Source organism: Giraffa tippelskirchi, chromosome 12 (assembly GCF_054371585.1).
Source record: "Giraffa tippelskirchi isolate mGirTip1 chromosome 12, T2T-mGirTip1v1.2.pri, whole genome shotgun sequence".
NCBI classification, from domain to species: domain Eukaryota; kingdom Metazoa; phylum Chordata; class Mammalia; order Artiodactyla; family Giraffidae; genus Giraffa; species Giraffa tippelskirchi.
In genome coordinates this window covers 58,040,914-58,067,241 of record NC_137286.1, presented here as the reverse complement: position 1 = coordinate 58,067,241, position 26,328 = coordinate 58,040,914, and the positions used below count along the sequence as shown (strand labels likewise).

The 26,328-nt window shown below is 44.4% G+C and overlaps 1 protein-coding gene across 2 annotated transcripts in view; it reads left to right on the top strand.

Moving 5' to 3' along the window:
• LOC145530584 (protein FAM169B-like) overlaps positions 1-26,328 on the top strand; it is an 87,999-nt gene that overhangs the window by 32,929 nt on the left and 28,742 nt on the right. For both annotated transcript variants that reach the window (XM_081552148.1, XM_081552147.1), the window contains exons 4-5: positions 10,364-10,449; positions 16,320-16,497. In XM_081552148.1, the coding sequence (XP_081408274.1) occupies positions 10,364-10,449; positions 16,320-16,497 (264 nt within the window). The remainder of the gene's footprint in view (positions 1-10,363; positions 10,450-16,319; positions 16,498-26,328) is intronic.

Sequence of the window (26,328 nt, the reverse complement as noted above, 5' to 3'; positions counted from 1 at the left end):
TGGAAAACAGGGAAGCTCCAAGGAAAATATTCTGAGTGTCCAGGATGGAGCCATTGTCTGGGGTGGGAGGTGCTTCTTTGAGTCATCCGAGGGTTTTACCACTACAGCTTGGGCTGTCTGCACTTCTCTCTGCTTCCCCAGCCTGAGAAATGTGCTGTGCTGGCCTGGGTGCAGCCTGTGATTTTTAAGATGCCTTTCCTAGATAGACTAGCTCCGGAGTGGGTTTCTTTCTGCCTCCAACACCCTGCAGTCTAGCTGGGCCTCAGCATCCAGGCACCCCCCTCTCACTCCATCTTCCTTGAGTTAAAATCTCAACTCATGGAAACCAAGTTGCTGAAGGCAAGAAGGGCCTGAGACACACAGGGAGGCTGATGTGGATACAAGGCAAACCAGATGTTCCCGTCTCCCTGGCAGAGAGGCGCCCAAGTTCACAGGGCGTGTGGGGAAGTGTTTTCCTTTAAGGAAGACATCTGTATGGAAATGGTAACCCGAGTAATGCGATGTGACAGTTGCCATGTCAACTCGTGTATTTTTCCCCTCCCCTAAATTATTGACCGGCCCAGACAATGTTGCATAAAAGTCATGCAATGCCTTGGAATGTGTTTATGTGCTGTCCTCTGCCAGGACTTTGCAGCATTTTTTTCCTACGTGTATTTTGCTTTCGGGAAGATGGCCTGTCACTTTGGTTTAGCTGTGCTCTGTTTTGGGGGAACTGCATATTTCTTAGATTTGTAACAGGGCAGTGGTAGCTTAGACTCCGGAGGCTCAACTAAGGGGAGCAGGCAGCCCTGCCTGAAGCTCCTTCAGCTGTGATTGAAGAAGTGGGAATCAGGGGCCAGGACATGAACAACTGGGAGTTATTGTGGGGAGGTAAGGGGTGTTCAGGCTTCCCAGGTGGCAGCAGTGGTACAAAACCCACCTGCCAATGCAGGAGACATAAGAGGTGAGGGTTTGATCCCTGGATTGGGAAGACCCCCTGGAGGACGGCATGACAACTCACTCCAGTTTACTTGCCTGGAGAATCCCTTGGAGGGAGGAGCCTGGTGGGCTACAGTCCATGGGGTCGCAACGAAGTGACATAGCGTGCATGCAGGGGGTGTGTGTTTGTCTGTGAGCTTGCACACGCACACACATGAAAGCTCCTCCTTCCTGGCTCCTGTGATGGTGCGGGGCGTGGCCCTTCTCTGTGCTCAGCGCGGGCTGTGTGTCCAGCTGGCCACCTGACCTCGCGGGCTCTATCAGGCGTTTCAGAACAGGAGCCACCACACCTCTCCCTCATCCTCACTGCCTCCTGGTGAAGCACCCACTTCCTTCCGCTCAAGCTCCATCCCCCCGTCTCTTCTGCCTTAGGGCCAGTTTGGCTCACAGGTGGTCTTCCCTGCCCGCCAGGCCTCCCCCTCCCCGCGGCGAGACTGCTGAGTTCAGCCTTTCCTCACTGCTTGGATGGATCTTCACAGCCTCCCGTTGTCCTCCCTGGCTCCGGCCTGAACGCCCCCGAATCCAGTGTGATCTTCTCAAGCAATGTTTTTGTTCTTCTTAATTGCAAAAGGGCTAATTCTTCCCACCTGGGCACCACTCTGATCATGTTTCTCATTGATTGGACTCCTCCAGGGACTTATTACAACCCCAATACCTCAGCCTGGTCCCTAGGAACCCCAGCATCGGAACCTAGTCTGGCTCATCCCTGTTCTTGGAACTCTGCCCCAGCCCTTCCAGACAGCTTGCTATAGTCTGAATGTCTGTGTCACCCACCAAATTTATATGCTGAAATCCTAAACCAGGTGATAGTGTTGGGATGTGGGGCCTTTGGGATGTGCTTTGGTCTTGAGGGTGGGGCTCTTTCAAATGGGATTAGCGCCCTTATCAAAGAGACTCCAGAGGCCTCCCTCGCCCCTTCTGCCATGTAAGGACACAGTGAGAAGTTGGCTATCTGTGACCCAGAAGGCTCTCATCAGAACCTGACCATGATCTCAGACTTCCAGCCTCCACAAATGTGAGAAGTAAATTTGTGTTGTCATACATGGTGTTCTGTCACAGCAGGATGAATGGATGAAGACACAGCCCTTGAGTGGGTGCCTGATGCTGCTCACATCTTGGGTGCTGGTCATGGTATGTTTGGTCCTGGCCTGGTGGCCTGTCTTACTCCTGCTGAGCAACGTCTTCTGCCCTGGGTCCCTGGTGTCAAGTACAGAGCCAAACAGTGTCAGTGTTTGCTGCATAAATGACCACCCCCTTCCCATCGCAAAGTGCAGAGCGAGGTTCACTCTGTTAAGATCTTTCCTGTCGGCCTCTCCTTGCTCATCAGTGTCTTGCCTTGCCACCTCCTCATCTCTCCTCTCATCTCTGTCTTCCCTACTCTGCCAGCCTTCTCAGGGCCTGGGCCTGGCTCTGTCCTCCATCTCTCTGTCCATTCTGCACCTGGAGTATAGTGGTTAGAGCAGGGGCTTTGGAACCAGTGAGACCCCGTTCATGTCCAGTCCCAACACTGCTGTTTGCAGGCACTTGACTTTGAGTTTCCTAAGCTCTCTGAGCTTCACCTGAAAACCAAAAAAGCCAGGTTCTTGGTAGATGCTTGGACATATGGTTCTGGAGAATATTACTACTTTAAAACAGTAATAGTATCATGTTCCTCTCCTCCTCTGAAGCATGGTGGCCACTGGTGGTCTACAGGGTGTGGCCCCAGAGGCCTCCCTGGCTGGAGGTGCTTCACGTCCCAGGTGCTGTCTCCTCCTCCAGGTTGTGGGTGTCTTAAGCCAGAGTCTAACTTGCATTCCATCGGTGGCTTTATTATGTGCTCTTGTTCACAATAGCTACTCAGCATGTGGGTTGGATGAGCACCATGTGCTTCAGAATTGCGGCCTCTGGAGGGCCCTGAACCACCCTGCTGCTCTCCTGTCCTCGATGCTGGCAGATGAGGGGGCCCAGCAAGCAGGGCACACGGTCCACCGTCCCCCGCCGATGTCACTGGCCCTTGCAGTGCTGCTGCTTGGTCCTCTAAGTCCTTCTCAGGACAGCGCCCCACTGCCAAGCCCACCCATCCAAGGTGATGGGTGACAACCAGCTCTCCCTCACCCGACTTTTAAAAAATGATTGTTTTACCTGTTTTATTTAAAGGTATTTAACTACAAATGGATTTAGCTCCATTAAGAACCCTTAGGCAAGGTGAAAGGTTTAAAAATCTTGGGAGCTTCTGGGCAGGTGAAAGTGTGTCCCTTGATCAGGTGTGGTGTATCCTCACCAGCCTGGGAGGAGGATGCGAGGAACATGACGGCCAGCTAACGCTCCCCGATGGAAAAGGACCGAGTGTGGTGGGTAGGAACATGTCCCCACTCACACTGAGAAGTGGTAGACAGGATGGCAGTGGTAAAGGTGGGGAGGAAAGGCAGACATTTCCCATGCAAACCGCAGCAGGAAGTTTGGCGAGGGAGCTCCCAGGAAGGAACAGGGTGTTAGCAAGAGCTTCCACTGTGTCCCTGACAAAAGCCAGCAAAGAACAGAGGCTTTTCATGCTTCTTTGGAATCCCAGAGCAACACTGGAAGCAGGTGGAGGAAGTCTTTGGAAATGACTGAAACGCTTCAGACACTTTGGGTAAAGCAGCTGAGTGAAGTGAGCTCTTTCACCAAAACTGTGTAAAGCCCAGGTTAAGAGGATGTTGAGGGCTCCATACAACAGGTGGGGGACCCAAGGTGGGGCAGGGGGTGAAGGTCTTGCAGCTAGTAACTGAAGAAGCTGGACTCTGAGTCCCACCTGGCGCTGAAGCCTGTCTTCTCCCTACACCAGGTCCACAGGGCCACGTCTAAAGTGCTTCACGTCTCCTGTTCTCTGTCGGCACTGCTTTATGTTCGTAGAGGTGGCATCTGTGAAGAGTGAAAGTTATGTGTTGAGATTTATTTCTCAGCTTGTGGATGTCCATGTGTTCCAGCATCATTTGTTAGAAGGACTATCTGTGTTCTCCTGTGTTGCATTTGCTCTTCTGTCATGCGTGTGTGCTAAGTTGTGTCTGACTCTTTGCGACCCCGTGAACTGCAGCCCTCCGGGCTCCTATGTCCATGGGATTCTGCAAGCAAGAATACTGGAGTGGTTGCCAGTTCCTTCTCCAGCTCCTCTGTCAAAATTGACTACATAGAAGTTGACTACATTCATGTAAGTCTGTTTCTGGGCTCTACATTCTGTTCCATTGATCTGTCTGTTCTCCTGATACCATACTGTCTGGGTGACCGCAATCTTGAAGCTGGGTAGTGTCCATCCTCCAAGTTTGTTCTCTTTCAGTATTGTCTTTTGTCTCTCTTTGTAAACCTCAGAATCATTTCAGGGAAATCCACAAAATAACTTCTTGGAATTTTCATTTGGATTGTATTGCGTCTATAGGTCAAGTTGGGAAGAACTGGCATTTTGACACTATTGAGGCTTCCTATTCAAGAACATAAAATATCTATGTAGTTTTTCTTTGATTTTTTTCATCAGTTTGGTAAATAATTTTCCTTGTATAGCTTTTATACATAGTTTGTTAGATTATATAAACATAAGTATTTCATTTTATATAAGCCTGAGTATCTCATTTTTTGGGGGGTGCTAATGTAAATGGTATTATTTGTAATTTCAAATTCCGCTTGTCCATTGCTGGCATGTGGGGAAGTGATGGGCTTCTACACGTTAGCCATGTTTGCTGCGACCTTGCTATAATCGATGTTTGCCCCCTGCCTCTCCCAGGGGGCAGAGCCTGGGAGAGTGTTTAAGCCTCACCCAGCACACTGCGTGAGGTGTCCTGAGCATGGCCTTGGGTTTGCACGGCTCTGTGCCTCTGCTTCAGGCACTGCCCTCGCCTGTCGTCTCTGCCTGTCCTGAAGCCTTCCCTGTCGATCCAGAACCTGATCTGGCCAACTTTCTGTGGACGCTTTCCCAGTTCAGTTCAGTTCAGTCACTCAGTCGTGTCCGACTCTTTGCGACCCCATGGACTGCAGCACGCCAGGCCTCCCTGTCCATCACCAACTCCCAGAGCTTGCTCAAACTCATGTCCATTGAGTTGGTGATGCCATCCAAACCATCTCATCCTCTGTCATCCCCTTCTCCTCCTGCCTTCAATCTTTCCCAGCATCAGGGTCTTTTCCAATGAGTCAGCTCTTTGCATCAGGTGGCCAAAGTATTGGAGTTTCAGCTTCAGCATCAGTCCTTCCAATGAATATTCAGGACTGATTTCCTTTAGGATGGACTGGTTGCATCTCCTTGCAATCCAAGAGACTCTCAAGAGTCTTCTCCAACACCACAGTTCAAAAGCATCAATTCTTCTGCACTCTGCTTTCTTTATAGTCCAACTGTCACATCCATCAGAGAAGGCAATGGCACCCCACTCCAGTACTCTTGCCTGGAAAATCCCATGGATGGAGGGGCCTGGTAGGCTGTAGTCCGTGGGGTCGCTAAGAGTCGGACACGACTGAGCAACTTCACTTTCACTTTTCACTTTCATGCACTGGAGAAGGAAATGGCAACCCACTCCAGTGTTCTTGCCTGGAAAATCCCAGGGATGGGGTAGCCTAGTGGGCTGCCGTCTGTGGGGTCGCACAGAGTTGGACACGACTGAAGCGACTTAGCAGCAGCAGCAGCTCACATCCATACATGACTACTGGAAAAACCATAGCTTTAACTAGACCTTTGTTGGCAAAGTAATGTCTCTGCTTTTTAATATGCTGTCTAGGTTGATCATAGATTTCTTTCCAAGGAGCAAGCGTCTTTTAATTTCCCAAACCCTCAGCAGAACTGATCCCTCCTCTGGACCCTCTGGACTCTAGCTCCCAGCTCGATTCCAGCATCTATCACGCCCTGCCCTATATTGCAGCAGCTTGTTTAGCTCTCTTTTCTCTGCAGGCTACCGACTCCCAGGGGCAAGGATGCAGACTTACTCAGCAGCCTCTGGGGAGCTGGGCCATTTGTGAGTCCGGGAACTCAGCCCCAGCTAGTTGAATTCGGTTCATCCTGCTGAGCCTTGATGAAGCCAGACAACTGGGAGTCAGCCTCCCTGTCTTAACTTGTTTGGGAAACCTTGGGATGTCACAGAATAAAATCCATGACTGGCATCCTCTTTGTGGTCACCTGTCACTCAGGGGGAGAGGGGGATTAAATCAGAGCACTGAGGCTGGCCTGTAACCCACAGTGCCCTGTTGACTGCTGTCACCACGGCTCAGCCTTTTGCAGGGGTCCAGTCTCCCAGGTCCCACGTGGTGGAGAGCCAGAGGGTACTGATCAGGATTCTATTTGTCTTTTAAAACTACAGACATGCGATTTCTACTCTGCGCCTCTCGGAAATGGCTGGCCCCGGTGTCTCCGGAGTGATGCCCCGAGGCTGGCTGTGCAGTGGATGCCAGTCCCCCAGGGGTCCACCTTTTGTCCTTGCTGAGCTGGAAACAGCCTCTCTCCGAGGGCTGTGCCCTGTTCCTCCTGCCTGTCTCCTCTTGACTAGGTAGCAGGCTTTTCTGATCAAAAGCTGCTGTTCTTTGGAAGGCTGATTCTCTTTTTCAAGAGTCGTTTTTGAGACAATTCATGTTAAGCCTATTAAATTTGATCTGACTTCACCTTCATTGTTATGTATACTTGACAGCTTAAGATTAGTTTTGAAAAAAATTCAATCTATTCTTTGACAACTTGTGTGGCTAATTAATGCTCTACAGAGCACCGTGAAACTTTGCAAGGCATCACACAAACACCAGATCATAACACATTTCCTGTTTGAAACTGTCTCAGTAAATTGAACATCTGTATTACACGTAATACGCCATATTAGTAAATGGAACATCTTTTATTGATTCACCTTGTTAAGCAGGAAAATAATCCTTATGGTTTTAATAAGCCTCCTGCAAGTTCTAGTAGGTGCCATTTGGAGCATGAATTTAGTTGAATAAATGAAGGCAGATGTCAAGCATTTAATTGGCTCTTCTCTCTCTCAGTCAGCTCTATCAATTTTGGAACTATTGTTGGAGAAGACAAAATTCGCCACTGGTGTGGAACTGACAGTGAATTCGATGCTATTGGGTTTTGGAAAGAAGGAACTTGCTGTGCAGAGTTAGTGCTCAATAATAGCTAATGTCATCACTCGGTCTTAAGTTCCTCCCAGAGCAGAGAGGAACAGGGAGGAAGGTGGTGGCAGCTTAACTCGATTGCCTCAAAAAATTTGTGTTAAAGTCTTGAGCCTGACATTAAATGTTCAAGGGACTTTTGCTTTCTACTCGGTGTTGTTTTCCTTCAATTCTCCAGCTAAAAAGATTTGACTGGGAAGATGTAATTTTTTTTTTATCTTGTGGTTCCTGGACCCCTGGGGGCTCAGATACCTGGCTTGAGAAGCAGCTATAAAAACGGCAATAAAAGTAGTATGAAAAGATAGCGGAGGAGGACTAAACTATGGTACATTGAGACAATGGAATATTTTAGCACTATATGCAGTGCTGAACATCATTTTGAGGTATGAAATGTCTATGTCTTTATGAAAAGACATGTGTGCTCAGTCGTGTCTGACTCTTTGTAACCCCCTGGACTGTAGCCCCCCAGGCTGCTCTTGTCCGTGGAGTTTTTCAGGCAGGAATACTGGAGTAGGTTGCTGTGCCCTCCTCCAGGGGATCTTCCTGACCCAGAGATGGAACATGCGTCTCTTGTGTCTCTCACATTGGCAGGCAGATTCTTGACCATTAGCGCCGCCCGAGAAGCCCCATGAACAGACGTGTGAAAGGGAAAGTCGCTCAGTCATGTCTGATTCTTTACGACCGCATGGACTATACAGTCCATGGAATTCTCCAGGCCAGAATACTGGAGTGGGTAGCCTTTCCCTTCTCCAAGGGATATTCCCAACCCAGGTCTCCCACATTGCAGGTGGATTCTTTACCAACTGAGCTATGAGGGAAGCCCCATGAACAGACGTAGAGCAACCTTAAAAGCATTTCACTGTTAGTTCAGTCGCTCAGTCGTGTCTGACCCTTTGAGACCCCATGGACTGCAGCACGCCAGGCTTCCCGGTGCATCACCAACTCCTGGAGTTTACTCAAACTCATGTCCATTGAGTCGGTGATGCCATCCAACCATCTCATCCTCTGTCGTCCCCTTCTCCTCCCACCTTCAATCTTTGCAGCATCAGGGTCTTTTCCAATGAGTCAGTTCTTTGCATCAGGAAGAAACTAATCTGAAAAGACTACATACAATATGACTCCAGCTACATGACCTTCTGGAAAAGGCAAAACTATGGAGACAGGAAAAAGATTAGTGGTTGCCAGGGGTAGGAGGTAGTCAGAAGGGATGAGCAGGCAGAGCACAGAGAGCTTTCAGGGCAATGAAAATACTCTGTCTGATATCGTAGTGATAGATACGTGTGATGATACATTTGTCCAAACCCATAGAATGTACAAGAGTGAACCCTGATATAACCGTCGGGTGATCATGAAGTGTCAGTTTAGGTCCATCAGTTGTAACAAATGTCCCACGCTGGTGGGGGATGATGATGACGGGGGCTGTGTGTCGGGGGAAGGGGAATATGGGAAATCTCTGTTCTCTCCTCTCAATTTTGCCGTGAACCTAAAACTTCTCTTTTAAAAGCAGTTAACTTTCTCTTTAAAATAATTTTATTTATTTATCTTTGGCTGTGCTGGGCCTTTGTTGCTGCACGGGCTTTTCTCTAGTTGCGGAGAGCGGGGGCTACTCTCTCGTTGTGGTGGGCAGGCTCCTCATTGCAGTGGCTTCTCTTGTTGCAGATTATGGGCTCCCGGGCGTGCAGGCTTCAGTCGCTGCAGCACGTGGGCTCAGTGGTTGTGGCTCCCGGGCTCCAGAGCACAGGCTCAATAGCTATGGTGCAGGGGCTTAGTTGCTCCGCAGCATTTGGGGTCTTCCTGGATCAGGGATCAAACCCATGTCTCCTTCATTGGTAGGCAGACTCTTCACCACTGAGCCACCAGGGAAGCCCTAAAACTTCTCTTAAAAACAATCTTTAAAAAAAATTGCCAGAAAGCAGCCAAAGTGACTTTAGTGTCTTAAAATGTGATTTTTAAGCCACGAAAGGAGAGCTGCTCTGTTGGGAGATAAGAGGCGGAGGCCATGACTGGATTTGCCTTTGGAGCAGCCCCTCAGGATGGGAAGATTGGCAGGGGAGACTGGGACAGGGGGCCGGGTGGGGACAGACCAGAGGGCATCCAGGGCTCTGGAGGGGGTGAATCCTGTCGAGAGGCAGCAGGTGGAATGATGGGACCTGGTGGCTGCAGCAGGAGCAGGGAAGGACTGGCGTGTTAATTAGCAGATGCTGATCCTCATCAGAACTTGTCAGCCACCTTGGCTGATCAGCCTGGGTGGTTCCGATGAGAAAGCTGGGGCCTGGTGAGTGAGGGTGTTCCAGGATCACCTCTACTAAGCAGCAGATGTTAGTCACTCAGTCATGTCTGACTCTTTACAAACCCATGGACTGTAGCCTGCCACGCTCCTCTGTCCATGGGATTCTCCAGGCAAGAATACTAGAGTGGGTAGCCATTCCCTTCTCCAGGGGATCTTCCTGACCCAGGGATCAAACTCGGGTCTCCTGCATTGCAGGTGGATTGTTTATTGTCTGAGCCACCAGGGAAGCCTCCATGTCCAAACTCACAGTGGGTGGAATCAACAGGTCTCAGTGACTGTCTCAGAGCGTGGGGGCAGGAGTGGGGTAGGAGAGATATCTCTACCCTCAGTCTCCTGTAGGTCCTAGTCCCAGAGTTCTCTTATGCAAAGACTCCCACCACCCCTGCACTATTTGCCCCATCTACAACTGACCCATCTCCAGCCTCTTGGAAAGAGCATTAAGCTTGGAGTCTCGGGTCTGAGGGCTGGACCTGACCTCAACCCTCCTTGGTGCTTGCCATTCCTTCTCAGAATGTCAGTGTCCTTAGAAGAATGCAGGTGTCAGTTTCATTGTGAGAATGAAAGAAAAGCATGTAAAAGAAGCCAATGCCAAACCCAGCACCCAGGATAATCAGGGTTCATTCCATGCCCTTAGATAATGTTGGGTTTGCCTAAATTTGCGGAGTTCCAAGTTGGGTCATATAGTTGGACTTTAAAAAAAATATATAATTCTCACCCATTGAATTTGTCAGTACTACTGTGTAGCCTCTCGCACCCAACAGCAATGGGGTACATCCTGCGTTGGAGTCGTTAACAGGCCATCTCTGCAGACACCTGTGAAGTCCCTGCAGGTGAGAGTGGTCGCTCTGTCCTGGCCAGTGCTCTCAGACAACTCATCCGAGAAACATCATCTCTTTTCTCACACATAAACTTTCCTTTGCATCTTGACAGTGGCCGCAAGCTGATAAAACTGCCCCTTTGATGACCATGCGCACATCATCATTTTCTCTTGGCTTTCTCTTTCAGTTGTGGCTGTTTATGTGAAGGAGTCCTGGTGGACCACTGAAGATGTACTAAGAACCTCTGATCCTTCAAGAGAAGGTCTGATGAAGGTGAGGCACTGCAAATTTAAGTGGATATTGCAAAACGGGTTGTAAAGGTACGGGTTGTTCAGTGTACTTATTACCATGGTAATAAGTTAGTCTACCTCTGTGGACTCATACAACTGCTCTAACAAAGTACCAGCAGACTGGGTGGTTTAAACAACAGAAATGTGTTATTTCCAAGTCCCAGAGGCTGGAAGTCCAAAAGCAAGGTGTTGGCAGGGTTGGGTTCTTCCAAGGCTGGTGAGGGAGAATCTGTTCCAGGCCTGTCTCCTAACTTCAGCTTTCCTTGGCTTATCAGTGGTGCTCTCCCTGTATCCTCCCATCCTCATCCCTCTGTCCTTGTCTGCTGCTGCTGCTAAGTCGCTTCAGTCATGTCCGACTCTGTGCGACAGCAGCCTACCAGGCTCCCCCATCCCTGGGATTCTCCAGGCAAGAACACTGGAGTGGATTGCCATTTCCTTCTTCAATGCATGAAAGTGAAAGTGAATTTGCTCGGTCGTGTCCAACTCTTAGTGACTCCATGGACTACAGCTTACCAGGCTCCACCGTCCATGGGATTTTCCGGGCAAGAGTACTGGAGTGGGGTGCCATTGCCTTCTCCGTGTCCCTGTCTGGCTCTGTCCAAATTCCCCTTTTCTATATGGACACCTGTCATGTTGGATTAGGGCCCACCCTAATGACCTCATCTTGATGTGATCAACACCCTCTTTCTAAATAAATCACATTCACAGCCCTGGGAGTTAGGACTTTAATATCTTTTTGGTGGGCACCATCCCATCTATAATACTCCACCTTCAAGAAAAATAGTGTTAATGGCTATATGTCACAGATATCTGGCTATTGGTAAATCTCTCTTGCCTTCCTGAGTGGCCTCTTCTGCCTTAATTCTGAAACGTTAATCCACATCATCTCTCTAGTGTGTAAGGAAATTTTATTACATTCCAGTAGATTTATTGGTACTTACTATGAGTTAGACATTGTGCTAGATGCTAGCCTATGTATCACCCAGACTTTTGACAGAGGTTATCTGACTTCAGAATCTTTAAGGTATTTGATTTGTGGACAAAGAAGTTGAAGCTGAGCCACATAGCTAGTAAGTGATTTAACTGAACACAAACTCTAGCCTCTCTGATGGCAGGCCTGGTGGGCTTTGAGGTGCTGTGGCTTTATAGAGACCTAGGATGGCGAGGGTAATGGCTCCCTGTGGCTAAGGATGTTCAGCATCTTTTCATGTACTTATTGTCCATTTTGGGGAAAGTAGCTATTAAAATCCTTGGCCCACTTTTTAATTGGATTGACTTTTTACTGTTGAGTTGTAAGAGTTTTTCTATATTCTAGATGCAAGCTCTTATTGCATATGTTATTAGCAAATATTTCTCCCCTTTCTATGGATTAGCTTTTTCAAATATGTTCCCCTGGACTCCCACCAGCTTTGTTGAGGTATAAGGTGGCACAAGTGGTAAAGAAACTCCCTGTCAATATAGGAGACATAAGAGACACGGGTTTGATCCCTGGGCTGGGAAGATCCCCTGGAGATGGGCATGGCAACTCACTCCAGTATTCTTGCCCAGAGAGTCCTATGGACAGAGAAACCTGACAGGCTACGGTCCACAGGGTCACAAAGAGTCAGACATGACTGAAGTGACTTAGCTTACATGCATGCAACTGACATATAACACTGTGTAAGTTTAAGGAGGGCTCAATGGTAAAGAATTGCCTGCCAAGATGTGGGTTTAGTGTTTGGGTTGGGAAGATCCCCTGGAGGAGGAAATGGCAGCCCACTTCACTATTCTGGCCTGGGAAATCCCATGGGCAGAGGAGCCTGGCAGGCTACAGTATATGGGGTTGCAAAAGAGTCAGATATGACTTAGCGACTAAAGAACAAGTTTAAGGTACTCAGTGTTGATCCGATACACTGCAAAAGGATTACCACCACAGTGTTAGTTAAACCTGCATCACATCACATAATTGCCATTTCTTTTTGTGTGGTGACCTACGCTCTTAGCAACTTTCAAGTATATAATACAAGTATCATTAGCTACAATCACTATGCTGTGTATTAGACCCCCAGAACTCATCCATCTTATTGTTGGAAGTTTGAACCTACTGATCATCTTTCCCTTTTCCCCACCCCCAGACCCTGGCAACCACCTCTTAGTCTCTGTTGCTGTGAGTCTGACCCTTTAGTGTTACACGTATAGGTGAGGTCAAGCAGTGTTTGTCTTCCGCCTTATTTCACTCAGCATCATGCCCTCAAGTTCCATCCATACTGTCTCAAGTAGCAGGAAGTTTTCAGGTCTGGTTTTAATTGATTTGATAGATATTATTTTGAAAAGGGCTTTCTTCCAGTAAATTAATGATGGCTGGAGATTCAGAAAATAAGCATGAGGTACTCAGTGAGGCTGCCTGATGTAGCTGTATGTGTCGCTGACCATAGATGAAGCAAGTGGAGTGAGCAACTGGGTGTTCTAAATTCCAGGAAGAGTCTGGTTTGCTCTTTAAATATATATATATATATATATATATTTTTTTTTTTTTTTCCCAGAATAAGAGTGGTAACTTCTTTTGTGTATCAATTCTAAATTTAGATGAGGAAAGCCCTCACATTTTCTGAAAATGTGGCTAATGCTGTGAACAGAAGCTGAGTGTTAATTCTACTTAATGAACCAGGTTGTAAAGATCTGTCTGCCGCAGCTATGTGTGGGGATAGTTTTCCTCTCAATTTATAGAACTTGGGGTCTTGACTTCTTTCCTTTAATTGCATTCTATTTCTTAGCCAGCTCTTCTTCATAAATTACCAAACCAAACAAAACCGAAACCCAGCTTCCTTAGTGTTCTTTCTGTTAACATCATTAGTGGTCCTAATTGAGGGATTAGAACTTGATCTTAGTTTTTTGTTTTCAGAAATGTCTCTAAGTCAGAATCATATGTCACACATTTCCCCCCCACCCCCATAATGAAATTGGACAAATTAAGTGCTTTTTTTTTCTTCCTTTTTTCTCCTGCCAGGTTTTGATTGGTTATTTCCCTTCTGCCAGATGCAATCTGTTTTTCTCTTCTGGCTTTCCTCTGAACTTTTTGATTTTATAAGTTGAAAAATATAACCTCCTACATCACACCCGTTGGGTTTCGTGATGAACTAGTTATTCTTAAAGTCAGAACTTGATTTGGCTGCTACTGTCTGAGATACAAAATTGGGGTGGCTTCTCAGAGTTAAGCTGGTGTGGCTTTTGCAAATCTTTTCTCATCTAAGATTTGGCTCCAAATAAAGGTGAAATAGTTTGCATTCTGGGCCAATTAATAAGTTTATTGGCACTAAGCACTTTGGGCCATTTGTTAGAGGGCTGCAAGTTGATTTATTTTTATTATTGAAGCATCTGAAAAACATACAAGTGTTTGAGAGACCACTGAGGCAGTCTTCTCCCTTGACTAGTGGAAGAAACTGCAATGAAAATGAACTGTGAGTTGCTGAAGCTCTCCCAGCAAATCTAGGTTGAGAAGCCACAACCACATGTGATGATGATGATGATAAATATTTAAGGGTCGAGTATTAAATATAAAGGGCTTCCCACATGGCTCAGCCGTAAAAGAATCTGTCTGCAATCCAGGAGACCCAGGTTCGATCCCTGAGTGGGGAAGATCCTCTGGAGAAGGAAATGGAAACCCACTCCAGTATTCTTGCCTGGAGAATCCCATGGACAGAGCCTGGTGGGCCACAATCCATAGCGTCACAAAGAGTCGGACACGACTGAAGCGACTGAGCACAGCACACCTTAAATATAAAACCAAGCATCATATTTATGTCAAACTTACTGACTTCCCATGTGGCACAGTGGTAAAGAAAATGCCTGCAATGCAGGAGAAGTGGGTTCAATCCCAGGGTCAGGAAGATCTCCTGTAGGAGGGCATGGCAACCCACTCCAGTATTCTTGCCTGGGAAGTCCCATGGACAGAGAAGCCTGGTGGGCTACAGTCCAGGGGGCTGCAAAGAGTCAGACACAACTGAGCATGCACACAGCAGCAGTTCCCTCTCCTAGAGCTCTAACGGATGAAAATGCAGAAGGGAGCAGCCTTCTGGGCGGCAGCAGGTCCACTGGCCTTGGACTCAGAAGTCCTGGTCTGGTGTTTCCGACCTGGCCTGCCTTCAGCAGAACCCTCATCCAGCTGTCTTAAGTCCTGTTGTGGACGAGGCAGTGAAATCAACAAATGTAACCGCTTACCCTCTTTGAGCTTCAGTTTCCTCACCTGTAAACCAGGTTTTCCCTCATGGCTGGTAAGAATCAAACGGTAGCATGTGGGTGGCAGTCTCAGCCAAGGCATTAATAATACTTTAGCTGATTTCATCGTGGTGCATACGAAGGGGTGATAAACACCCAGACCCTTAGGCTGCCATATGGGGATGTTGTTGGAGTAAAATCTAATAATACTGTCATTGTGTCACTGGCTGTTTGGTTTTACCTCAAGTGCCACATTTTAGTGGTTTCTTGTAGTTGTCCAGAGGACTGAAATTAGACTGTGTCTGGGCTCAGTCACATAGAATGGGGATTGATTAGTTATGTCTGCTGTGGGTGCAGGAGGCCTTCATTTGTACCACCTGTGCCAGCCATGACATTAAGACGCTTGCTCCTTGGAAGAAAAGCTATACCTAACCTAAACAGCATATTAAAAAGCAGAGACATTACTTTGCCAACAAAGGTCCATATAGTCAAAGCTATGGTTTTTCCAGTAGTCATGTATGGATGTGAGAGTTGGACCATAAAGAAAGCTGAGCACCGAAGAATTGATGGTTTTGAACTGTGGTGTTGGAGAAGACTCTTGAGATTCCCTTGGACCTCAAGGAGATCAAACCAGTCCATCCTAAAGGAAATCAACCCTGAATATTCATTGGAAGGACTGATGTTGAAGCTGAAGCTCCAATACTTTGGCCACCTGATGCGAAGAGCTGACTCATTAGGAAAGACCCTGATGCTGGGAAAGATTGGAGGCAGGAGGAGAAGGGGACGACAGAGGATGAGATGGTTGGATGGCATCACTGACTCAGTGGACATGAGTTTGAGCAACCTCTTGGAGTTGGTAATGGGCAGGGAAGCCTGGCATGCTGCAGTCCATGGGGTCACAAAGAGTTGGACACGACTGAGCAATGAACTGTGCCAGCCGTGGGCTATATGAGTGCAGAGAATGCTGACAGGCAGGAACAGGAAGTCATTTTGACTGTTAATGATAAAGCCCTTTTGTGGGCCTGACCTTGACCACAGTACAGTTTCCTCAATTGTCATGACATTGCAATGGGTGAGAGATGGTTCCATATGTAGCCTTAGGATGGTCTGGGCCTTGGGTTCCAGTAACTCTGTGGGGTTGAGACACTAGTATGTGCTCAAAATCTGTCACAAGTCATTGAAAATCAGTTGATCCTGGTGTAGCAACTGTACACCAATAATGACCCTCTATTATTTACCTTCCTTCCAAGAGTCAGAATTCTGGAACTGTCGTTAAAGATGGCAGATTGGGTTTCTCTCTGGACACATCCAGTGTTTCTGCTGAAATGGCTTGCCTGGAAGTCACCTCCTGTTTCACTGACATGTGACTGATTGTTCTCTGTCTCCTCACACTCCATGTCTGTGGCTCTGGAGACCAAGGAGGGCTTTCTGACCCTTCCCCTGCTCCTGGAGGCCAGAATGGGTGTGAAAGGTCAGGGTTGAGAAAACCTCTGTGAGAAACTGTGATCCCCAGTTTGGATCTCAAGCACGAGAAGAATTGCGTGTGGGAGAGCCCACACCTGGCCCCCGGCGTGTGGGTTGATTCCAAGCATAGAATTTATTGTGTCTGACTTTCCCTTCTTGTCTCACTTAGATGTTCTTTTTGTTTTTCCTTCAAAGGTTCAGTCATTTGGGGAAAGGATTGTGCTTTTCATTCTGAACGTCGTTATTTTTGGAAGACTAGAAAGGAATTTGGATGATGATGACATGTTTTTTTTACCTCACTCTGTGAAGGAGGAGGCTAAGATTCTGTGGAGAGATGGAGCAGCTGTTGGATTTTACACAACCAAAAGGAAAGGTGAGGGCCATGCGGGGCCACTGCCGTTTCACGCTTGCGGGGAGGCTGGGTGCCTGCCTGCTTGGAGGACGCCCTGAGCACAGACGTTCCTTGGAGAGAATCTTCTGGTGCGAGAAGTGTCACTAAGTCAGCTGTCATGTAAATAAGCCCAAGGTATGGATTTCATTTTCACCACATTTCTCATTTTACTGGCAAAGAGGATAAAGATCCATTATGGCCCTTGGGTTCCCAGGTAGTGCCACGTCTCTCGTAAAATGGTTGTTGCCATTAATGGTTGTAAAGTGACTTTGCAAGCACAATGCTCTTCGTTTCTTTTCTTTAATGTTACCAGTTTGCTGTCAGGAAAAACACCATTGCTAATAGCTGACATGTGGTGCAAAGGCACACTGGATGCCAAGATTTATAGACATTACCTCAGAAAAGAGGGAGGTCGGCCATGATAGCGAGGTTAGGGTAAAGTTCTGGGACTTATTTTTAGGGGTGGTGAGGAGCAGGGTGTGTGGAACGTGTGCTATTTTGTCTAAGGGATCACACTCTTCTTTAACATGGCTTTCTTTAATAGTTTCTTTGACTTTGAAAGTTCTGTCAACATCTCTGACGCAGCTGGTCAAGCCCTATCATTTAATTTTTACGAAGTTCTGAATTTTAGCAAAAATAAAATTTCCAAGTACATCACCACAGATAGGCTGTTTTCTTAGCTAAGTGTTTTTCCCTGGGGATACACAGGCTACTATTGTGGTTTTGAGCTGTGTATCTGTCCCACTTGTCCAGGATGGAATAGATCTGCATTTCTCACTTTTTTCCTTCCCTCGGTGTGGTGTGAGACAACTTGTCTCTCACGCAAACAAGTCGTGTAGGTCATTATCTGTCAGGGTCAATCATAGAGGCAGAGGCACCGTGTCTGTCAGCTCCTTGGGTCATTGAGAGCCATTTGTCCTTCAATTTCGATGTACTGTTTCACTCCTTGGGGTGGCCGTGTTCTTTAGTCATTCATTTAGATAGACCAAGGGATCTGGAGAATACTCAAAGAGGAAGTATTTTGGTAATTCCTCTTTCTCGGGAGACTCATTGGTTGTCATCTTCTACCAAATGGCTTGTCTTCAGTTTGTGGCAAAATCCTTTGTGCTGTAAATGTCCTACTAACAGTCACGAAAACTGTTAACAGATTCGGACTTGATGTGTGAGCCACGGTTTAGGGGCAGAAAGAGCTTGACCTTGGTCTTGCCCAGTTCTCCATGATATCCCAGACTTTGTTCCAAGAGAATAAAGCAGAGGCTGGGTGTGAGGTCTCATTCATCTCAAGGCAGACCCAGAACTGTGGCGTGGAAGGAGGATATTAAGCTGTTGAATTGAGGCAGATCAGACTCAGCGCTTGGATTTCTGCCTCCTCTTCTCATGAATTCTACAAATCTGATGAAAATCTCTCTGCTTGGGATTCCTTGGTGGCTCAGATGATAAAGAATCTGCCTGCAATGCGGGATACCTGGGTTCAATCCCTTGGTTGGGAAGACCCCCTGGAGAAGGAAATGGCTACCCACTCCATATTCTTGCCTGGAGAATTCCATGGACAGAGAAGCCTGGTGGGGTTGCAAAGAGTCAGGCATGACTGAGTAACTAACAGTTTCACACTCACTTTCTCTGAAGCTGCTTACTAGGTCTCATTGTTTTCACCCATGACCCATGAACTGATGTTTTTTAAGTGGCAAATGACTGTTAGTCACCCAGAAACTAAGTTAGTTGAAAAAGTATCAAAAGAATAGAAAATTAAGTAAATAAAAATATTTTTCTGACAATTAAAAACTTTTTTTTTTTTTATTACTTGTTTCTGGATTAGCTTGGTTTTTGGAGAGCCAGAGTAAAAGTATTTCTGTGGACTAGTTATATAGACTTTGCTATCATCAGTGTTTGAGAGTTCCAGTCACTTTACATGCTTTCTTGTCCTTGGTGTTGTATTTTTAATTTTAGTCATTCTGCAATTTGGTATCTGAGATCTAATTTTGATTTTAATTTGCATTTTCCTGATGGTATTATCATGTTTTCATGTGCTTTTCTGATGGTCATATATAGTCTTTGGTAAAGTGTCTGTTCAAATATTTTTGCCTATTTTTTTTTATTGGGTTGTTTGTTTTCTTATGAATGTTATTGAGCATTGAGTATTCTTTATATGTTATAGCTCTCTGTTCTTAATCAGTATATTTTGAAAACATTTTCATTTTGGTGTAATAACTTTTTCAGAGTACAGAAGTTTTAAATTTTAGTGCAACCTAATTTATCAATTATCAATTTTCATTATAATTCAACACAAAATATTTTCCAATTTACTTTATGATTCCTATGGTTTCTTTAAAAGTAAGTTTTAAATTTCCAGATATTTTTGAGCTCTTCCAGATGTTTTATTTTTTGTTGATTTTTAATTTAATTCTGTTGCAATAACATACTATAGTCTGTAACATTTTAATATTTTGAAACCTATTGAGAGTTGTTTTATGGCCCTGTATGTGGTTTGTCTTGATAGATACTCCATATGGGCTTGAAAGAGTAGGTGTATTTTGCAGGTATTGAGTTTCATGTTTTGAAAATGTTGGTTAGATTAAGGTGATTGATGATGTCTTTCAATATTCTCACTAATATTTTTATCTGATTATGAAGTTCTGAGGGAAGTATGTTAAAGTCCTTGTGATTGTGGATTCACCTCTTTCTTCTTTTAATTCTGTCTGTATTTTGTGTATCTTGTACTTCCTGTATTTTGGAACTTTGTTATTAATCACATCAACTCATAATTGCTCTATTTGTCTGATGAATTGACCGTTTTGTCATTATGAAGTGGTGCTCCAACTTGTCTTCAGTCATATCTCGTTATGAAGTTTATTTTTTCTGCTATTAATACAGCCACTTCATCTTCTTATGCTTACTGTTTGCATAGAATATATTCTTTCTAGCCTTTTACTTTTAGTCATTTATGTCTTTATATTTAAATCATATGTTTTGTTGACAGCGTAAAACTGGGTCTTAGATTTTAAATCTAGTTTTAATAATCTCTGTCTTTTGACTGAAATATTAGTCTATTTCTGTTTAATTATTGATACGGTTGTACTTAGATCTTCTCTGTTGTAATTTATGTCTTCTGTTTCTTTTTGTTTTTCTCTGTTCTTTTCCTGTCTTATTTTGTTTTAATCAGATAATTTTTACTATTCCATTTTAATTTCTTTCTTGGCATTTTAGCTTTATATTTTTGTACTTTTAAAAGTTGTTGCTCTAGAGATTACATCTGCATCTTAAACTTAGATTAATTTAGAGTGAATATCGAATTACTTAAGGTAAATATAGAAACCTTGCAATGGTATATTTTTATGCACCATTATTATATCTTCATAGTGCTATTGTTGTGTTGATATATTAGATGTTTGTTATAAACCTGTTGCTACTGACTTATAGATTTTAATTTGGATAGTTATATCTTTTAAAGGTGTAAAAAAAAATATGTAGTTTAGAAATGTTTATCCAGATATTTACCATTAAAATTTTTTTTGTATAGGTTCCAGTTGCCCTTCAGGCTAAAGTTCTTCCTTTAAAATTTCTTGTAGGGAGTTGCTGGCAATAAGGTCTTAGGTTTTGTTTACTGAATATATCTTTATTTCACTTACATATTTGAAGTGTTGTTTATCTGGTTATAGAATAATTAGTGATAACTTTTTTTCCTTCAGAACTTTGAAAATATTGTTCCAGTATCTTCTGGCTTTCATAGTCTTTGGTGAGAAGTCAGCAATTAATTTATTGTTATTCTTCACACATAAAATGGCATTTTTCTCTGAATGCTTTCAAGTCTTTCTCTTTAGCTTTTTTGCAGTTTAACTGTGATTTTTCTAGGAGTGATTTTATTTTCATTTATCTTTTTGGGGCTTTGTTGAGCTTTTTGAATCTAAGTTTCCTACCAAATTTGGGAAGATTTTGGTGGTTAGTTCTTCAAATTTTTATGCTCTTTTCTTTATCTGAGATTCCAGTTATATGTATGTTCAGGTGCTTTATACTGTCTTGCAGGTCTGTGAAATTTTGTTCATTTTTATTCAAACATTTCCCTCTTTTTTGGTTGGATAATTTCTGCTGACCTCTATTCAAGTTTATCTGCTATCCCCAAACTATTATTGAGCCTTTTTAAAGATTTCAGTTATTATACGTTTGACCCATATAATTTCTATTATGTATAGTTTCTATTTCTCTGTTGAGATTCCCCATTTATTCATTGAGCATATCTTTCCCTTTAATTTAAAGGATTACTTTAATTCTTTGAACATATTTGTAAAGTCATTTTGAGTGCTTTGTCTGCCAAATCCAACACCTGGACCTATTTAAAATCCGTTATATTAGAGTGACATCAGCAACACGGTGGAATAAAAAGCTCCCCTTCAGCCTACACCCAGTAAAGCATTCGCTGTTCAACGAAAGGGCCTCTACTCAACACACCAGTATGGTGGAAGATCCTACACGTCTGCACATTGAAAGCCGGGTGGACTGGAACGCAGAGGGAAGGCAGACCCAGGGAACAGCAGCCTGGCTCCCTGGGGTGGGAGCGGAGCCCGTCGTCCAGAGAACACCTAGCAACAGCGGGTGAGGGAAAGACCCCTGGCCTCTGAGGTGCCCGTCCGACCCTGACTCCCTCCCACCAGTGTCCTCCCCTGTGGCAGCCGAGTCTGCAACTCAGGGGTCCTGGGCGCCAGGGAAGCCAGCGCAAGCCCAGTGACCCTGGCAGCAGGGAGGCCTCAGTGGCCCCTGGAGACGCACGAAGCAATAATGAGGATGCAGAGCCACACCTCGGAGGGAAGAGGTATAGGGTAGAATGTACCAGTTCTCCAGTGTAACTGGAGGCAGCTCAGGTAAGGAAGAAGGAAATGGCGCCCCACTCCAGTGTTCTTGCCTGGAGAATCCCAGGGACGGCGGAGCCTGGAGGGCTGCCGTCTATGGGGTCGCACAGAGTCGGACACGACTGACGCGACTTAGCAGCAGCAGCAGGTAAGGAAAACCATAAACTTGTGCTATCGCGCCACCTACTGGAAAACAAAAGACTGAATTTCTGCCCTGTTGAATCAAAATCGAGTGGAAAGATAACTACTTCAAATATACTGACAGAGGAACAACTCATCAAGTGCCGTGAAGAAACAACAACACCATACCACAAAAGGAAAATGACAGTTCTCCAGAAGCCAAATTTAAAGTCATGGAATATCACAATTTAACTGACAAAAAATTCAAAAGAGGTGTCATGAAGAAATTCATTGAGGGACAGGAAAACTCGGAAAGGCAGTTCGGTGAGCTCAGGAATAAAAGTAACGATCAGAGGTAACACTCTACTAAAGACTCTAAAAAGAATCAAGCAGAAATTCTGGAGTGGAAGAACTCAATAAATGAGATAAAGAATGCATTAGAAAGCACTGGAAATATTTCAGACCATATGGAAGAGAGAAGTAGTGAGTTCAAAGACAGAAATCTATAAATGATGCAAGTATTAGAGGAAAGAGAAATAAGACATAAAAAATGAGGACCTTCTATGAGATATCCAGCTTTTGGGAAGGGTAAACGTGAGGGTAATGTGTATCCCAGAAGGAGAGGAGAGGGAGAAGGGAGCAGAGAGATTACTCAAAGAAATCATAGCTGCTGCTGCTAAGTCGCTTCAGTCGTGTCCCGACTCTGTGCGACCCTATAGACGGCAGCCCACCAGGCTCCACCGTCCCTGGGATTCTCCAGGCAAGAATACTGGAGTGGGTTGCCATTTCCTTCTCCAATGCACAAAAGTGAAAGTGAAGTCGCTCAGTCGTGTCCAACTCCTAGCGACCCCATGGACTGCAGCCCACCAGGCTCCTCCATCCATGGGATTTTCCAGGCAAGAGTACTGGAGTGGGGTGCCATTGCCTTCTCCTCATAGCTGACAAGTTATCAAACCTGCAGAGGAAACTGGGTATACAAGTCCTTGAAATTAAGAGAGCACCTAATTGCCTCAATGTGAAAAGACCTTCTTTAAGACAAACTATCTTAAAACTATCAAAAATCAGTGACAAAGAATTAATTTTAAAGGCAGCCGGGGTGAGGGGATGATGGTAACGTCCAGAAAAACCCACAGCGGCTATCAGCAGATTTCTCAGCAGGAAGTCTACAGGCCAGGAAGGAGGAGAATGATATTTTAAAGATACTGAGAGATAAAAAATGTCACGTGAAAATACTTTATCCAGAAATATTATCACTCATATATAAAGGTGAAATAAAGACTTCCTGAGATAAATAAAAACTGAGAGAGTTCACCAACAGTAGATGTGCCTTACAGGAAATGTTGAAAGGAGTTTTTCTACCAGAACCAACAAGGTAAAAGGACAGAAAACTAAGTTAATACGTATGAATAGAATCATAAAATTATAACTGTTTATCAGAATCAGTTTTAAACATTTTATTATAGCATAAAGGTTAAAGGGGAAAAATCAGGAAAAAATAACTAGAGCTACTTCAATTTTGCAAAAAACTTACAACATGAAAAGGGCTAATTTGAAAAAAACAAAAATGGAAAAGCGGGGAAAGGACAAGAACCCTATAGGTAAATGAAGATAAGATGCTATCAGCAGAAAAAGGATTATTTTATCTACGAGACATTTTATACAAACCTCATAGTAACCACAAAACATAAATCTAGAACAGAGGCATGAAACATAAAAAAGGAGGAAACTGTGAAAAAGTATCATAGAAAACCACAAAATCAAGATGACAGGCTGGAACACAAAGAAAAAGAAATAGCAGTGATATAGAGAAACCAGGAACAAAAGATGAAATGGCGGTACTAAGTCCTCATTCATCAGTAATTACCCTAAATGTAAATGGAGTGAATTCACCCCTCAGAAGACGCAGAGTGGCTGGGTGGATTAAAAAAGAATAACCAATTTTTTACTGGAGATTCCAGGAGACTCACTTCAGCTCTGAAAATAGACATAGGCTCTGACCTGTCTCTTAAGAAACCTGTATGCAGGTCAGGAAGCAACAGTTAGAACTGGACATGGAACAACAGACTGGTTTCAAATAGGAAAAGGAGTACGTCAAGGCTGTATATTGTCACCCTGCTTATTTAACTTATATGCAGAGTACATCACGAGAAACTCTGGGCTGGAAGAAGCACAAGCTGGAATCAAGATTGCCAGGAGAAATATCAATAACCTCAGATATGCGGATGACACCACCCTTATGGCAGAAAGTGAAGAAGAACTAAAGAGCCTCTTGATGAAAGTGAAAGAGGAGAGTGAAAAAGTTGGCATAAAACTCAACATTCAGAAAACTAAGATCACGGCATCTGGTCCCATCACTTCATGGGAAATAGATGGGGAAACAGCGGAAACAGTGACTGACTTTATTTTTTTGGGCTCCAGAATCACTGCTGATGGTGACTGCAGCCGTGAAATTAAAAGACGCTTACTCCTTGGAAGGAAAGTTATGACCAACCCAGAGAGCATATTTAAAAGCAGAGACATTACTTTGCCAACAAAGGTCCGTCTAGTCAAGGCTATGGTTTTTCCAGTGGTCATGTATGGATGTGAGAGTTGGACGGTGAAGAAAGCTGAGCACCAAAGAATTGATGCTTTTGAAATATGGTGTTGGAGAAGACTCTTGAGAGTTCCTTGGACTGTAAGGATATTCAACCAGTCCATCCTAAAGGAGATCAGTCCTGGGTGTTCATTGGAAGGACTGATGTTGAAGTTGAAACTCCAATACTTTGGCCACCTGATGTGAAGAGCTGACTCATTGGAAAAGACCCTAATGCTGGGAAGGATTGGGGGCAGGAGGAGAAGGGGACGACAGAGGATGAGATGGTTGGATGGCATCACCAACTCGATGGACATGGGTTTGGGTAAACTCCAGGAGTTGGTGATGGACAAGGAGGCCTGGAGTGCTGCAATTCATGGGGTTGCAAAGAGTCAGACAGGACTGAGCAACTGAACTGACTGAACTGAAGAGTGACGGGTTGGAAGATGATGTTCCAAGCAAATGGCAGCCGAAAGAAAGTGGATGAAGCCATACTCATAGCAGACAAAATAGAGTCAAAAAATTACCAAGAGACCAAAATGGATGGTGTGTAAAAATAAAGGGATAAAGGGGACAGTTTATCAAGAAAACATTATAGTGGCTGATACACACCACACACACACATGCATTTAACATAAGGGCACCTAAATACATACAATTGTTAACACACCTAAAGGGAGAAATTGACAGCAACACAGTAATAGTGGGGGACTTCAACATCTCTTATATATCCATGGCTAAATCATCCAGACAAAAAAATCAGCAAGGAAACTGGGCCTTAAATGAAACATTAGACCAGATGGATTGGACAGATTTGTATAGAATATTCCATCCAAATGCAGCAGAATACACGTTCTTCTCAAGTGCACATGGAACTTTCTCAAGGGTAGGCCATATGTTGGGACACAAAACAAATCTCAGTAAATTTAAGAAGACTGAAATCATATCAAGCATCTTTTCTGATCACAATAGTATGGAATGAAACTAAAAGTCAACTACGAGAACAAAGCCGGAGAAATCACAGATATGTGGAGACTGAACTAAGTGTTACTGAAAGACTATTAAGTGAATCAAGAAGTCAGAGGAGAAATAAAAAATTACCTGAAGATTAAAGGAAGATGAAAAGACAACACGCCAAAATTTATAAGATGTAGCAAAAGTGGGACTAAGAGGGACGTTTATAGCAAAACAGGCCTACCTCAAGATACAAGAAAAATCCCAGTGAACAATCTAAACTTACACTGGAAGGAACTAGAAGAAAAAGAACAAAGATAGCCCAAAGTCAGTAGAAGGAAAGAAATATAAAATCAGAAATGAAGGAGGAGAAATAACAATGTATACCACAGAAATACCAAGGGTTACAAGAGAATATTGTGAACAGCTATGTGCCAACAAATGGGACAACCTAGAACAAATGCATGGATTCTTAGAATTGAACAAGTGTCCAAGGCTGAATCATGAATAAACACAAAATCTGAATAGACCGATCACTAGTACAGAGATTGAAACAGTAGTCAGAAGCTCCCACCAAACAGAAGTTCAGAACCAGGCAGCGTCACAGGTGAATTCTACCAAATATTCAAAGCTTTAAGGCCTGTCTTTCCCATACTCTTCCAAAATATGTAATAGAAGGGAATGCTTTCTAACTCACTTTGCAAGGACAACATCACCCTAATACAAAAATCAGACAAAGACAACACATGTATATACACACACACAGAGTGATGAACATAGTCCTGCATCTCTGATTAACATAGTTGTAAAAATCCTCAACAAAATATTAGCAAACAAAATCCAATAATGCGTGAAAAGGTTTGTGTACCATGATCAAATGGGATTTGTTCCAGAGACACAAGAACAGTTCAATGTAGGGACTCCTCTGGTAGCCCAGTGCTTAAGAATCCACCTTCCCATGCAAGGGACACAGGTTCAATCCTTGGTTGAGGAACTAAGAGTCCACATGCCATGGGGCAGCTGTGTGCCACAGCTAAGACTCAGTACAGTCAGAAATAAATGAATAAATATTTAAAAAGTAGTTTAGTGTATGCAGATCAGTCAGCATGATGCAGCACATAAGAAAATTGAATGATAAAAAACATACAATTATCTCTGTAGATGTAGAAAATCAGTTGATAAGATTAAACATCCTCTTATGATAAAAATTCTCAATAAAGTGATGTAGAAGGAACATCAGTTCAGTCACTCAGTTGTGTCCAACTCTTTGCAACCCCATAGACTGCAGCATGCCAGGCCTCCCTGTCCATCACTAACTCCTGGAGT